Source organism: Sinocyclocheilus rhinocerous, unplaced genomic scaffold (genome assembly GCF_001515625.1).
Source record: "Sinocyclocheilus rhinocerous isolate Xijiao unplaced genomic scaffold, SAMN03320098_v1.1 scaffold683, whole genome shotgun sequence".
NCBI lineage: Eukaryota > Metazoa > Chordata > Actinopteri > Cypriniformes > Cyprinidae > Sinocyclocheilus > Sinocyclocheilus rhinocerous.
The window spans coordinates 157,844-173,962 of NW_015642819.1; the positions used below are offsets into that span (position 1 = coordinate 157,844).

At 36.2% G+C, this 16,119-nt stretch overlaps 1 protein-coding gene across 1 annotated transcript; it reads left to right on the forward strand.

Moving 5' to 3' along the window:
• Nucleotides 1–1,722: 1,722 nt before the first annotated feature.
• LOC107756563 (probable E3 ubiquitin-protein ligase RNF144A-B) lies at nt 1,723–14,934 on the forward strand. The gene is made up of 8 exons (XM_016573737.1): nt 1,723–1,991; nt 4,063–4,142; nt 11,293–11,446; nt 11,849–11,953; nt 12,088–12,148; nt 12,662–12,872; nt 13,584–13,731; nt 14,378–14,934. The coding sequence occupies exons 2-8, from the start codon at nt 4,120–4,122 to the stop codon at nt 14,522–14,524; spliced, it is 849 nt and encodes a 282-aa protein (XP_016429223.1). The 5' UTR covers nt 1,723–1,991; nt 4,063–4,119; the 3' UTR covers nt 14,525–14,934.
• The last annotated feature ends 1,185 nt before the right edge of the window (nt 14,935–16,119 follow it).

A 16,119-nucleotide genomic window follows, 5' to 3' on the forward strand; every position in this document is an offset into this window, starting at 1 on the left:
GTGAAAAGGTAAACACCAAACCACAAGGCAATATCTGACCTGCTGTACTTTCCAACATTTTTCACCAAGAAAGCTGCACGCTTGATATTTTCTCTCTCCGAACAGTTCATTTCTTCCACTGCTGTCTTGTTAGTATAACTTTGAATATACCCAATAATATTAAATAAATGAGAAAAGAAGTATTTAGACGTTTAGGTTATTTAAAAGTGTCACAAAATGTCACAATGTCACAAATGTTAAGTAAATCTGTAGTTCTCTATGTGACAGACCTTTTAGATTTATCCAGTTTGACATTCTATCATAACATTATCAATTAGTTTGCATTCAAATTTAATGCATTCATAATTACACCTTGTGTAATTAGACTCTGTCTTCAGCACTATCCTGCAAATTACAGCATGCATGCTTTAAAGGACATCCTTTCCAAACATCAGATTAGCATGTAGATTATTATGCAGACTTCCAAAACAACCAACATCTTGAAAACTAATATGCTGTAACATGTCCTGACATGTTCTGCGGTGTAGACAAGTGCACTTTTTTTTATTGCAGCATGAATTAAATCTTTTGTGACGTTGCCACATGCGGTAATGTAAGCTTGTAAGCCTCACACTGACACCTAGTGGCGATAAATGGTACTGACCGTACAAGATGTGCCAAACTTACAGAATATAATCATAATAGCATCAACAAAAAATTCTATATATAATATAACATAATATATATTTTTTATAATTATACAATTTTTATAATGATGTTATAAAATTAGAAAATTATATTTCTTCTGGTGTTTTTCAGAGGCAGTAGAAAATCTCTTTTATAAATGTGGCCTTAACTGTTGACTGCCTGCAAAACCTCTAAGTGTCTTTAAGGACCGATTCACAAGTGCATGTGCAATAATTGTTTATGGATCAGTGAACAAGTATGAAAAAATATTGTTTAAATTCTTTGCAATAAAGATGTGTAAAGCTTATTTGGATTTTACTACATTTCTTTAAAATACATTATCCTGAAAAGGGGACGTTTCTTTTAAACATGTAATAATTCATATTTGAAATAAAACCTATACATAAATGCTTTAAATAAGCGGCAAAAATAGATAAATAAATACGTTTTAAAATGAAGGCATGATGGCCCTCATATATATATATATATATATATATGTGTGTGTGTGTGTGTGTGTGTGTGTATGTGTGTGTGTGTGTAAAATCGACCTCTAGAATTGGAAATGTCCATAATTAAGGAAACACAGATAAAACTATAACATTTCATATTTACATTTCATGAAATTACATAGTTTATCTCAGTTCACAGTAAATTCAGTGTTAACATCGTGTTTTACATACATACACACACACACACACATATATATATATATATATATATATATTCATGTCATTCAGTCAATGCAATTTAAATATGACCTGGATCAAACTCCACTCAAAATATTTTTAATAATAAGTAGACAGGTCTTTTACAAAAAGGCTTTTTTTATTAACTATAACTTTCAGTATTTAAATGTGTATTTACTGCACAATGAATTTTGGTGCTCTTATAATGTCTCATGCACAGGTCAAATTAGGACAGCTCTGTGTACGATGATCCTGACAAACACCAGCAGATGGCAGTTTCCACTTGTCTGCCCCCACAGTAGCCGGGCACCTGCAGCACTACGCGCGTCGCGTCAGCAGAGGGCGCTCGTGAGGGCGGATCTTACAGCAGCACATCAGCAACCGCGCGCCTCCGTCCGCTAAGCGCAGTCAAATGGCGCCTCTCCAGAGAGTCACAGCGACCAGTCCGACCAGCTGATGTTAATTAGGGCAGAAAACGCTTCTCTGATATATTAGTCTCTCTGTGTGCTATGATTCTGTGCGATATGTTTTTTATTTATCTGTGACAAATGTGGACGTATAGGAAGACATTGTGCTTAGTTGTGCATGGAGCTGATGATATTCTTATAACGGATTGATAACTAAAAGATTAATCCTAAGGTAAGCGGTGCATGTAGTGTTATTATTATGACAATGAATAGAGCGGCGTATTCACTGTTCGTACGAACCATTCTGATATGACAGCAGTGATTTGTGTTGGTTGCATACCAGCTTGCATGCTGTATTTGAAAATGTAGCCGTTGTTGACGCTGTCTTTTTGAAACACGTAATATACTGTATATATTTTATATGAGTACACCAATCTCAGCATGTCGTCAGGCTGAACCGATTCATATTCACATCCAGGGAAACTATATCTTATACTTGTCATTAAGGAGGCCGTTCATACAACAACAGGTTTCCCTATAGGGCTTTCCCTCTAAATATGACCACAACAGCAACATCTAAATGAATGTTATTTTACTTAAAAATATATTTTACTTTGTTAACCTTAGTTTTGTTTACTGACAGCTAGACCACTCAGAAAACAGATGAGATCATGTGCCCCCTATCCCAGGATATAGCTCAGTCAAAACATGACCTTTTACAATGTTTGTGGGAGTTGTTCTTAATAGTTTGTTATATAATGCCTGACAGAATACTGTTGATTCAGTGCAAGAACATGCTTCCCACACTGGTTGTTCATTCAGGATGTTTAATGCATGAGGAAATCAGTTTGATCAATGTGAAATAACAATTTTTAACAAACCAACTGACTGTAACGACAACCAACCTATATACAGTATATAGTTGTTTATTAAGTAATTATATAGGCATAGTTTTTTTTTTCTTATTTTTCTTTTTCAATTATTAATGGATGTAATCAGTCAAAATGGCAGTTTGCGTGCCTGTAGCAGTTATTTTAGTATTACTTGTATACTTTTATAATGTATTATTAATATTTTGAATTAGATTTTATTTTTGTATTTTAAGTTTTACATTTTTAGTAATTAGTTTTGTCTTTTTTTTATTGGTTTTATTTTATTTATTTTTAAATATTACAGTATAGGTTTGATTTATTTTTTATTTCAGGTTTAGTTTGGTTAGTTTTTCACTTTACAACCTTTTTCTGTTATTTGCCAAGGCAACATTTCTCATTTTTATTTAGTTTTTCCAATATTTATCTAATATATATATATATATATATATATATATATATATATATATTACTTGATACTTGAAGATTCTTAGTTTAGAAGCTTTTAAAAAATCCCATTGATTTAAATGGAATATTGAGTACTTGTATTGTGATTAGTATCTTCTTTTGATTTCAGCTTTATTTCAATTAACAAAAATTTTTTTAATAGTTTTGGTCTTAGTTAATGATAATAACCCTACCTGTAACCACAAGTGTGGTTCACATCCAGCTTACACAAACACAATTTATTTCAGATTTTATCAGGCTGACAATGCTTTCTTCCGGTCCTCAGTCCACTGTAGAAGAGCAGGGCTGAGTTGGACATGTGCCCTATTCATGCATATAGACTCCAACAAAGCCTCTCAGTTTAGTTTGACTCAACTAGCAGCCACAGCCTTGGCATTTGTTGCTTATTTTGGTCTGTGGCCAATCTGAGAGTGACCCAGATCATGCTTGATTTGAGTATTGATCTCTAGATATATTGTAGTGTCTGATCTTTTTATTGGCAGCCAGTTATGAAATGAATTACTTATGAAATTAAGTGCTCTTTGGCAAGAATGATAAATCTAACCTGTAGTGTGTAGAAACCTGTTATTAAAAGGGATTGGAGTCTTCATTGTGAAAACTTGTGCATTCATTTGATTAACGTGAAGATTGATGCCTTAAACCTAAATTGGGATGTTCAGACATAAAGATAAAGAGAGGGGAAGTTGATTGAGCCGAGTGTGACATTACAGAAGTGGGCTGAGCATGAGAGGGGCATTACCGTAGTACAGCTGGTCAGCTCTGAATGTCCCTTTCATGAAATGCACAGGGACTTCCCATGTCCGGAACAAACTGTGCCTGCCAGCTTTCAGTCTTCCTGCTCTATACGCACACAAACACTAAATATTACGTCAAGGATTTGTTAATGTGTTAGCACAGGTAGGTGAATTATTATTGACGCTTGAATAAATAGATTAGCCTGCTAATGTGTTTTTTATGAATTTTCAGATCTGGGAGCTGTTTAGCATCTCTTCAGTTGGACAAGAGACTGAGGTGACTCACTGCATGCTGATCACCAACTTCAGAATGTGAGGTGTATTGATGTCTAGTGGAGCATAATATCAGCCCACATCAGGGGTGTCAGATCATTTTAGGGCATTTAGGGGTCGGACCGGACTAAGCATCACCTTTTATATTATATTTTCCTATACGGCATAAAAAACTGTTTGAATGTGTGATTAAGTCACAGGCTGCCTTCGCAGTCAAACGTTGACAATCAGATGAGCATTATTGTATCTTAGCATGTGTAATAAATATTCAGCGGTTGAGGAATTCACATTTAAGAGTAATATTTCTTTTTGTACCTGTCCATGTTCTCATGAGCGACTCGTACAAACTAGGTAAAAATTAACTGGAACTGTTGTCACACAGATCCAGTTACAGATGAAAGGCATGAATTTCCACATAGTGTGTGTTCTTTAAAGAGGTTAATTTGCAACTTTAAGATGTGAGGTGTTACATGCAACACACATTTGTATCCGTCCTGCTGTGGCTAAAAGTAGAATATTATTAATATATCATACAGATACGCAAAATGTACTAGAGTGTTTTATTTAACGTCTTTTAATTTTAATTTTTTTTTTCTGAAAATCATCCAGATTGGACTCCTTCACAGGCCTTATGTTTGACCCCCACGGCCTAATAATTAATATAAATTAACAGCACATTCACAAGTTCATGGTTCTCTGATTTTGTTTAATAGTCACATGACCTGCAGGTAAACAAATAAAGTATTTCATTTTTTATTTATTTTACATTTTTATGATTTAATGAATTATTTCAGCTCACTCGTGATTTTCGCTTCTTCATGAACCCCAGTTTGGGAAACCATGTCCTAGATATACAGTTAGGAACCATACAGGTACAGCTTCTAAGAGCTTGGTCTGAATAGCATGGGTTCACTCTGAGGTCATGTCACAGAATTGTGGCTTTTCTGCTAAAAAAAAAGATAACCCGACATCAAAAGAACAATAAATGGCACTTGATCTGAAGTGAACAGATCAGTAGAAAGAATCCCAACGAAGTAGGTTAATCTCAGAGCTAATGAGGCCACAGGCCAGTGACTTTAAAACAGAGATTACAAATTCACCAAAAAGTAAAAAAGCAACCTACTTTCAAAACCTTTTCAAGATGTTTCAAGTATTGATTTCTCAAACTTCGTAGACACTTATGAGAACAGAGAATACACAAAGACAAACTTCTCCTATTCCTTCATTTGTTTATATTTTCTCAGAGATAATGGGTGTGCTTTTTGAACTGCTACAAATCCTTTGATCCCAGTCATTCAAGTAATCTGTTAAATCCTCTTTAGATCATGTTGTCTACACTGAAATGGAACAAGCCCTGTAGAGATTCACCTCTTGAGCTTCCCCAGTGCTTTCTGGTGCACAGTGCGATTTGTCACTTTTACTAACACTTACTAATGATGTCAGATCCTTGTTTGTGAGATTAGACTTCTATAACACGTGATCTTATTACCCACATCTTCTCATTAAATGATTAAATTACACCGTGGTATAAACCAAAATATTATTAATGGAATGATGCATGGCTGTTGGTGTGTGCATATTTTGATCAAGATTTCCTTTCAGTGTCATCAGTATCTTTTTTTTTTGAGAGAGAGAAAAGATAATAATAAAAAAAACGTCTTCTGAACTTTCTGCAGATGAACAGGAAAAATATTATTTATGTGATTACTCAAAATGTAAAACATAATTTTGCACATTTTGGTGTAGAGAAGCTTTTTTGGCATAGAAACAAAAACTTATTTTGTGTGTGGGTCAAAGAGGAAAATGGTTTAAGCATAAAAACAATAAGTCTAATACTGCTTTAAATTGTTGTTGTTTTTCCCAAAGAAATTTATAAAGTTTTCTGTTTAATTTAATTGCAACTTTGTTTTTGTTTTTCTGAGCAAAAAATAAATATCATACATTTTTCCCTGATTTCCCTGAGAAGAGACCCACTAAAATGTGATTCAGTGTAACAGTCTTGTCAGGCATATTTACAACAAAAATCTATTTATGACATATTAAAAGACTAATTACTTTCACACCAAATCATCATTTTTCAGTAAGAATTTTTTACTCATTTAAAACACAATAAAATTTAATATGCTCCCTTATTCTTTTATGTTTTAATATGTATACGTCAGAATAAGCATGTTGTTTGAATTTTTACATAAATATTGTGTTACACTGAATGACAATGTAACATTATTCCAACCAAATTTTGACATTTTATCCTCCAAAAACGTATTTGAAACCTTAAAAGTAGACACTTTACTTACATTTAATGTGTTTTCTATGGACATAAAATCACTTTTGTAAATTTCTTTTGATGCGGACATCTTAACATCTTTGAGCCATGTACTGTTACACTAGTTCTCAGACTCACAGCATAGGTCTGTGCTCCTAGTTATGCATGGGCTGGCATGCATATGGCAAAAACAGGAAGTGTTGCTGTTTCCTTGGGCAGAGCTCACATCCTGTGCTTGGCAGGAACGCTCAGCTCCCACTGACTTGTAGACTGCCTTGCAGAGATGATTTCAGACCGCACTGTTCTAAATGAGGATACATGTGCTTGTTTTTTTTTTCCTTCACAATTTGTCTGCTGTCTATTCCCACATGGCCACTCTTCTGTGCAAAGTCTTTTATCATTGTATCATTGTCTTAACAATTTAAAGCAATAAACTGTTCACCAAAAATGAAGATTCTGTCAGCATTTACTCAGTCATTTTGGTCTAAAATTGAAAAGTCAAAAAGGACTGGTGCAGTGAATCGGTTGATCCAGTTCACAAAAGCAGTCTGAATGATTTATTCATGAAGCTGACGGATTCAGTTCTCGAATTCAACTCAATGGTTAAATTTGGTTGCAACAGCCCTCTAGATTAGAAAATTCCTTTAAATTGAAACAACATGATAGTGAGTCAGAGTGATCGCTTTAGAGGGAACTGTTCAACCTCAGAAGACTGCTCCAAATACAGTGACTGAAAACATTAGCAATATATTTTATTTTTTGTTAGGCACTAGTTTCCATGTCCATATAGCCAAGTTCATGAAAGGCCTGATTTTATCATGGTCCTAATTTATCAAGTTACTGTGAATGCAAAAACTCTCTCCCTGTCTCAGTCACTGTCTTTCTCTTAGCAGAAGTCTGACTAGCACAGTTATGCTTGTTTAAAGGGTTAGTTCACCCAAAAATGAAAATTCTGTCATTAACGTGTGGCGGCGCTGACCCAGATCCAGCATAATGACGTCAGCGCCGGCGCCGTCACACGCTCGCGTATATGGTACTGTCGTGAACGTGCGTCCACAAGTGACGCAGTAGAGTCAATGAAAGACTCCATACAACATTTAATTTTCTTCATTTGTGAGGTACACAAGGTGAGGATGTCAGAAAGAGCTGTGATTACCACATCAGCACTGTCCTAAGATGTACATCATACAAACACTGTTGATGTCAAGTGACGCAGTAGAGACGAAAATGTTTGTCGATCATCTTGGTACTTTTTTGGACCTTGAATGTGGTAGTTACCTTGCTGTCTATGGGAGCCCTCAGATTTCATCAAAAATATCTTAAATTGTGTTCCGAAGTTTGGAACAACACGAGGGTGAGAAATTAATGACAGAATTTTCATTTTTGGGTGAACTAACCCTTTAAGTGTTCACATACTCCTCCTTCGTAATGTAATCCAATTAAGCAATTAGGTTGCTCAGGGATTTCAGTATGGTTGCTGACACAAATCAGAAGACCTGCCAAAAGCATGTGTGTTCTGAGCACTCTCAGCCTTATTTAAAGTGTTGCTGTAAATGGTTTCAGCACCTTTTAAGAGTTTGATGCAAAATCAGATATGAAAAGTGATACGGAGTGAGTTAGTATAAAAATGTGCTGATTTTAAATACTGACACTTTGAGTTTATCCTTACATTGTTTTCATTAATGACAGATCATGTGTTTTAATGTTTCAACCAAAGGTCTTGACTATAACTAAACTGTTTTTACCCTGCTCACAAAAGACAGTTGGAGCGACACTTGAGAATCTTCATTTGGTTTTAACCTAGATAGATTAAAAATAGATCTTATGCAAGACCTTTATCATTTGTTATATAATTTTACTCAAACTTGTCCTAAAAGCTTAGATGAAAGCTATATTGGCATCTCCGGAGCCCTGATGCTTTTTGCAAAACTGAGCAAAACCCGCTTCTTTATTGAAGGGATCTGTGAGCACTTTTAAATGTGCACACACGACAAGAAAATGTGCTTAAGAACTAGTTCAGACTATTACCTCCGTCAGCAGATAGAAAAGTTTGATTACAGTGCCAAACTGTTGGACGCTTTCTGTACTCATCTTGGACCCTATGAGGAGTTCATTGTGCCAAACTGCTGTGCGTGATCCAGTTATAGGGTATTACCTGACCTTCCCTTCCTGACCCATGGAGGAAGAGCTCCAGATGGTTAGTGGATAGTCGTTGTCTAGATGAATGCACAATGGAGATTTATAGGGCTTCTTTCATGCCATCGATTTCCTCTTTGATTTTGGGTGTGGTGGAGTGGACATCTTAGTTTTTTTCGGGTAATTTGTTCCTTTTAATTTAATTTGTTCTAGTTGTTTGTTTTTGAATCTTCTGTCTGAGTGGTTAGGTCTTTGATAGAGTGCTTTCTCAGAGGCCTGTTGTTTATTTAGTTGACAGACATTTTCTGCATCTCATTTAAGAGGCTGCATCCTCTGGAGGTTGCATTTATAGGCTGCTTATGTCATATAAGAAAAGTAACATTTAGATTGCAGAGTAAGAAATAATTTACAGTATTTCACACCACACAAGGAATAGCAGTCAATTGTATTATGGTTGCTTTGCTTTTCTTAAATAAGACATCCAGAAAGCGCAGCTATAACAGCTGAAGTGTCATTTCTGCTGCACCACTCATTAATTGTATAATTGACTTTTTAAATAGGTTACATACAAACAGAATGAAAAATGCATTTTTGCACAAAACTCTTCTCAACCCAAAAATGTGAATATCTTTTGCATTCATGTTTAGTCAACAGTGGACTTGGTTTAAATGAGCCATTATGTTCATTATGTCCTAGTTGTCATGAACAGGAAATTGTGACTTTCCTTCCTTATTGTGGCTGCATATATCCACGATTCATCTAATCAGAAAAAATATAGGGTGGGACTGCTTGGCATGAGGATGATGGGCACCAAGTCCGACAAGGATCCAGAAGCACCTCTGCAAGAAAAAACAAACAGCGTCCATTGGGTATTTATTGGATTGTAGAAAGTGGCCATCGGGTCTACAATGGACGATTGTCTCATGTGAGTGGCAGGCTGCTGGAGAGGAAAGATTGAAACTTGTCTGGCCATTGGATAACCTTATTGCCCAGCCCTCACGCCAATATAATATAGTTGCTCCTGATGAGATTTGATGTATTAAGGCTATACTGCAAGAATGTGGCTACCAGTTTTATGTTTGAGACCAATTTTGGTAATCGAGAAAGATTTCTTTCATAATAGGGCAGACTCTGCAGTCTTTTATCGCTTAGTGTTGCATTCACAGTGAGAGGCATTTAAATGCTGCTGTGATGTATCATGTATATGGGCATCCAATGAAGTTCTGACAGAATCAGACATTTTGGTTTGCAGTCCTACAGTGTAACTGCTCTTATGACAACTGTCTAATGAAGAACCAATTTGGTGCACAGCAAGTGGTGACGTTTGATGCAGTGTGTTTGTCAAAGAAAGAGAAGTCTTAAATTGCGTTCTCTTCACATTATCAGCACTGCCTCGTTTGCTCTGGAGAATGAGCAGTCAATGAAAGACTCCATACAACATTTAATTTTCTTCATTTGTGTGGTACACAAGGTGAGGATGTCAGAAAGAGCTGTGATTACCACATCAGCACTGTCCTAAGATGTACATCATACAAACACTGTTGATGTCTCACAGTCTGCCTTGGCTTTTACCCAACATCTCACTGGGGACGTATTTGACAGGCAACAATCATAAAGGACAGAATCATTTCACCACTACACGTGGCTTTACATATGACATATGAGTTACTGTGTCTGGTTAAGGCTGTGTGGGTGTGCTGATGGAGGTGAGAGGCCCAAACAGAGAGACGAACAGCCTGCTGAGAGCCTTTTGCTGTTTGGGCTGTCGACTATTCTCACCACAACACAATGAGATACTGCAGGCGCAAGCACATGAGTCTCCATCTGTCTCCACCTACACAGATATCTGCTGTGCGGAAGCGTACTAACTAGACCATCTGAATGTTCCTCAACAATTAATTCTATCAGCTTGTGATGGTGTGTACTAGTGCGTGATGAGGTGGTATAGTGAATCACGTTACATTTTAGTAACTTTTGGAGCAAAAGTTTTGCTGTGCCATATTGTGAAGGTGCTTTGAAAGTTTGCACATACAGTGTATTTTGCAGAGGTCTGTTTGTTTTTAGCAGGCTGCTGTGTTGCTCGTACTCTCTGAGGGAGTCTGTTCTGTAGGGCACTCCAGTAGAGACAGTCATTAGTTTCCTCTGGGTTGCCTGGCAGCAGTACTGAGGGATACTGGCATACTTGCCATTGACTGATTGGACAAGCCCTTAGCAAACAGCAGAAGCTCTCTTAAGGGAAAACTCTTGTGGCAGACCAAATATTTTAATAAATAAGGAGTGAGATACCCCAAATCTAGTTTAAGGGGATTACCTGTTCATTATAACGTGATCATCGTAAACTGAAACTAAAACTATTATTAAATGTTTTTGGTAATTGAAATAAAGCTGAAATAAAATAAAACTTTAAAAACATAAAAGAAAAAAAAATGTTGCCTAGGCAGCTACCTGAACAAAGTTTATTGAAGTTCTAAAATTAATAAAACAAATAAAAACAAACTAAAGCTAATTATAAATATAAAAAATAAATGCTATATACAAAAACTAATAAAAATGACAAAAGCACCAAATTAAAACTGAAAATATAAAAAAATTTAAAATATTATTAAGCATTGTAATAGTATATTATTGTATTAAAATTACATTTGTAGTGATGGCTAAATTCACTTGTTGCATTTATAATTGATTATATTTTGTAGTTTTTTTGTTTTTAATTTATTTCGATAAAACGGTATGATATTTATTAACTGCATTAGCTGTTTTTTTTTATGCTTTCTGTCTGTATTTTAGCGTCCCAGATCCGTGTACCATGAGCAGTTCTCGCTACGAACCCAGCTGGGACGTGGACCTGGCGCCCCTTCTGTCCTGTAAACTGTGCCTGGGAGAGTTTCCCCTGGAACAGATGACCACCATCTCCCAGTGCCAGTGCATATTTTGCAGTCTGGTAAGGGCTGTGTCTTCAGTAGCCTTCCAGTGTGTTTTTCAGCAGTGTGCAATCCATCAAATTGTTTGACAGTCTTTTCACAAGTGGGAATACAGTATTGTAAATGCACAAAACATACAGGAGCTGGTGATCCTGTTACTGTTAGTTTTTTTTCCAAATATAGACTGTATAATTTAGTATGTGTACATATAATTCGATACTAATGCTTTGATAGTTGTTTTTGCGATGCATTAGCTTCTTGAATCTTGATATTGGTCAAACTGGCCTGTTCTCTACGAGCAGCTCTTGAATGTCGTCTCAGCAGAATGCTGTGATGGATTGTGGGTGGAAACATAACCACAGGCAGCACTTGTCTCGTTATTTATTTCAAAGATAACAAAAATAAGAATCTGTCTCTTACAGTGTTTGAAGCAATATGTTGAACTCCTCATTAAAGAAGGCCTTGAAACGGCTATTAGCTGTCCAGACTCTGCCTGCCCAAAACAAGGACATTTGCTGGAAAACGAGGTAGGCTTGCTTAAAATTTGTCATTTTTCCAAAGACTAGAAATAACTGTGCTGAGTTTAAAGTATCAAGTATCTCTCACCCACTGTCACTTGCTCCTGTCTTGCTTAAATTAAATTTTTTTTTTTCTGATGTAGATTGAGTTTATGGTGGCTAACGAGGTCATGCAGCGTTATAAGAGACTCCAGTTTGAGCGAGGTACATAGTTCTAATTTAGCTTTTACACCCATTTTCAATCATTTCTTGGTGTCTGTTTTTTAGTTTTTGTTTTTTTTGCTAATGTGCCTCTAAGAAATGCATTATATTTGAAATTAATAATGCTTTGTTCCTGTAAGATGAGTTTTTTTGTTCCTGTGTGAGTTTTGTCATGTCTAATATAGTATTTTAACAGCTACATCTTTCAACAGCAGCCTCTTTGAAAAGCCTGCATCAAATTGACACATTCATAAATCTTTTACACAGAACTGTGCAACATAAAGTGATCAGAACATTGTTTCATTCAGAATGAGCTTTTTTGCATCGTAGTTTTTTTCACTGGGGAGGAAGTTCTTACAACATACAAAATAACAGTATGTGTTTATACATCAACCTCTTTTGTCAAAATAAAATTTGATACCTCATGTCAAACCCGGGAATGTAAATGTCTACAGTAGTTGTAGATCAAATCAAACGGGTCATCATTTCAAATATGCTATTTGTTTTTCCTTGCAGAGGTGCTTCTGGATCCTTGTCGGACTTGGTGCCCATCATCCTCATGCCAAGCAGTGTGCCAGCTGAATGAATCAGAGGTGCAGTTGCCACAGCCGGTGCAGTGCCCTCAGTGCAGTCTGCGTTTCTGCTCCGCCTGCAGGGCAGACTGCCCCACCGGCCACACGTGTCAGGAGAGCCTGCCAATTACCACCTTCCTGCCTGGGGAAAACGGGTACTAGTGTACTTTAAACCCTCAGCATCAAATCATGTAGCATTCACAGCAGAAATCTTGTTTCTGTGGTGCAGCTCATTATGTAAAAACAAAAATAACCCCTTATCTTGCCTTCAGATTCTTTTAATAGGTTTCTCTCCCCTAATAAAAGTCCAGTATACAGATATTATTGAAGTATCCCTCAACAAATTATGCATACACTTTTCAGGAACTGACTGGTATTCATTTTAGTAACGTTTCTGTTTGGATTCAGTTTAATCTCAGCAAAATCATGGTGGAAACTACAACATTCAGCAAATCAGCATATTAGAATGATTACTTAAGGATCATGTGACACTGAAGACTGGAGTAATGGCTGCTGAAAATTCAGCTTTGCCATCACAGAAATAAATTACATTTGAAAATGCATTAAAATATAATTTTAAATTGAAATAATATATCACTGTTTTACTGAATTCTTGATCAAATGAAAGCAGCCTTGGTGAGCACAATCTTACCGACCCCAAACTTTTGTTTATATATACAGTTAAAGCATGTTAGCAAGTTGAAATTTTAGTATAATTTTAGTCATATTTTAGAACATTAGGAAAAGTTATTTCTTTTGAACCTGACACTTCAATGTAAGAGGTATTCAAATAGCCTTGATGAAACCGAACATGAGACTCATGAGTCATGACCTGTTCTGTTGCATGTTCATCTCCCCTCTTTCAGCTCCAACCTCAAGAGTGAGGAGGACGAGGCTCCGATCAAACGCTGTCCTAAATGTAAAGTGTACATTGAGAGAGATGAAGGCTGTGCCCAGATGATGTGTAAGAACTGCAAGCACGCCTTCTGCTGGTACTGCTTGGAGTCATTAGATGTAAGTTGTTTATACAGTATGACCGGTTTCACTTTGTTCTTCTTATTGTTATTATTATTTTAACCAAGTTTATACTATTTACTGTAAAAGTAGAACTTTTATTGGGATGTCTTATTATATGTCTTATTCCTCCAGTCCAGATGTGCTTGGTTAGACCAATATATTGTTGGAGTTACTAAGTGCTGCTTCTCCATGTAACTCATATTCATCTTAATTGTAGAGTTGGGCATTTGTTTCAGTTTCTCATTTCGATCTTCGATATGTCTCAAAAAATGAGTACTTGGGGGGCGGGGCATGTGCGTGGGGTTCAAAAATAATACTATATATATATATATATATATATATATAATAAATTGTATCTAGCATGTTTGCTTCTTGAAAGTTCTTTAAATTTTTTAGAACTGGAAATGTAGATTTTCTCTTTACTAAATCAATACCAGCAGCACTAGGACAGACACCAAGATACGATCACAAAACCATTACTGCCCCCCTGTGGCTGAATGCCATCTGATTTGACATGTCAAAGCATCACAGACCAATCTATACTGGTTTTATAATCAGCAGGAATGTGCACACATTATTTATCCTATTTTTTTTTGCTCCTTTCTTTTTTTCTTAATTGTACTCTTTTTCTCCCTGGATCTGTCACCTCTGTGCTCAGGTTGTTGGGATTTTTGCTGGCTTCGGTCTGCTGTTACTAGTGGCCTCCCCTTTCCTTTTGCTGGCCACTCCTTTCGTGCTTTGCTGCAAGTGCAAGTGTAAACGTGGCGACGACGACCCTCTTCCCACCTAGAGCAACGTTTCAGCTTCAGGAGGTGACTTTCCACTCATTTGACAGAGGATCGGCTGTGATCCTGTCTTGTTCTCCTGAGCACACTTTGCAGGTGCATTGGTAAAAGACTTATCTGTCCACGAGATGGCACTTTTGAATATGTTGACTTGCATTGAAAGGTGTTACAGAGGAGCAGAGAAGCTGATTGGATGAGCCATTGGAGTTAAGCAGATCTGTAGTGTTTGGAAGCAAACACTTTTGTTTTGTCTTTTGTTACATTGTCTTGTATCTTTTCTCAGCATCACTTTTTCTTCACTTTATGTGGTATTAAGGTTAACTAAGCTATTTTTTGATGTTGTTTATCCTGAGATATAACAAACACACTTGACAGGAATACATTTCTTAGCAGTGCTTTCATAGTTTTCTTGTAGCATAGTCACATAGGGATGTAACGGTATGAAAATTTCATATCACGATTACAGTGACCAAAGTTATCACGATTATCAATATTATCACGGTTTTGTTCAAATTAGATGAAAACGTTCAAAAAGAACTGATACACACACTGAAAACATTTCAATAAGTTTTATATTTGAAAATCAACAAACAACAAATACAATTAGCAGCTATATGCACTTTTTTTAGCATAAACATTAAATTAACATTAACATGAAGCCCTAATAATAATAATAATAATAATAAATCACTTATATATATATATACACAATTTATCGTGAAACCGGTAATCGTTCCATCCCTATAGTCACATAACCTCAATATCTCAGCCAGTTTTTTTCAGTCTAATTGCATATGCATGCTGGAGGCCACGGATGTTTCACTTCTGTACCTCCAGCAGAGGCTCTAATGAGCCTCAGTCTGCCACTTGCTTCTATATGCTTCCTAGAAGCTCTTTCTTAGGACAGTAAAACATTGTTCTTCCATTTGAATCTACTCAGATACTGTACACACACTATAGACGTAGCAGACATGTCACCTGATGCCTTCTCAAAGCTTGTAGGCTTGGGTGTTGCTGAAAGATTTTTTGTTATCCTGGTATCAGACAGCTGGTCACATATCAATCACTGTTTATAACCGAGCTGTCACAAATGTATCATTAAAGTAAGCTAATATTTTATTCACTTTGTGAATGATGTCATCTACAGATACATTTTGTTGACATAACACACATGATGGCTTTTGTTTGCATTTCCAACCCAGACGGGTCTTATCCACAACCTGTTGAAGATCCAAATACAACGTGCATTACCATGTGCCTGCCAATTTAGGTCAGAGTAATCAGGCCAGTGAGGCTTAACGTCTTACTTTTCAGGTCACTCTAGGAGTTGTGCATTTATTTAATTAATTTATTTTTTGGAGTAATACTTTTAGGAACAGTTTGCCAAATGTGATGTGTAAGCCCACATGTTCATTGTCTAGCACATTAATAACTGGTTTATGACTAGGGCACACCTAGTTTTTGTTCTTGTTCTTTGTTAAATATGCCTTTATTTTTTTTTATGTTTTGTAAAAAAAAAAATTTTTATAATAATGTGTATAATGTGTACTCATGTTTTTCACGTTTAAATATATTATTATGCTGCGAAGCAGTTGTTTGG

Excerpts from the sequence above, each read along its gene's own strand:
- LOC107756563 (XM_016573737.1), top strand. The coding sequence starts at position 4,120 with ATGCTGATCACCAACTTCAGAAT. Across the intron at positions 4,143-11,292 it reads CTGATCACCAACTTCAGAAT|CGTCCCAGATCCGTGTACCA; the intron begins GTGAGGTGTATT and ends TCTGTATTTTAG. Across the intron at positions 11,447-11,848 it reads AGTGCATATTTTGCAGTCTG|TGTTTGAAGCAATATGTTGA; the intron begins GTAAGGGCTGTG and ends TGTCTCTTACAG.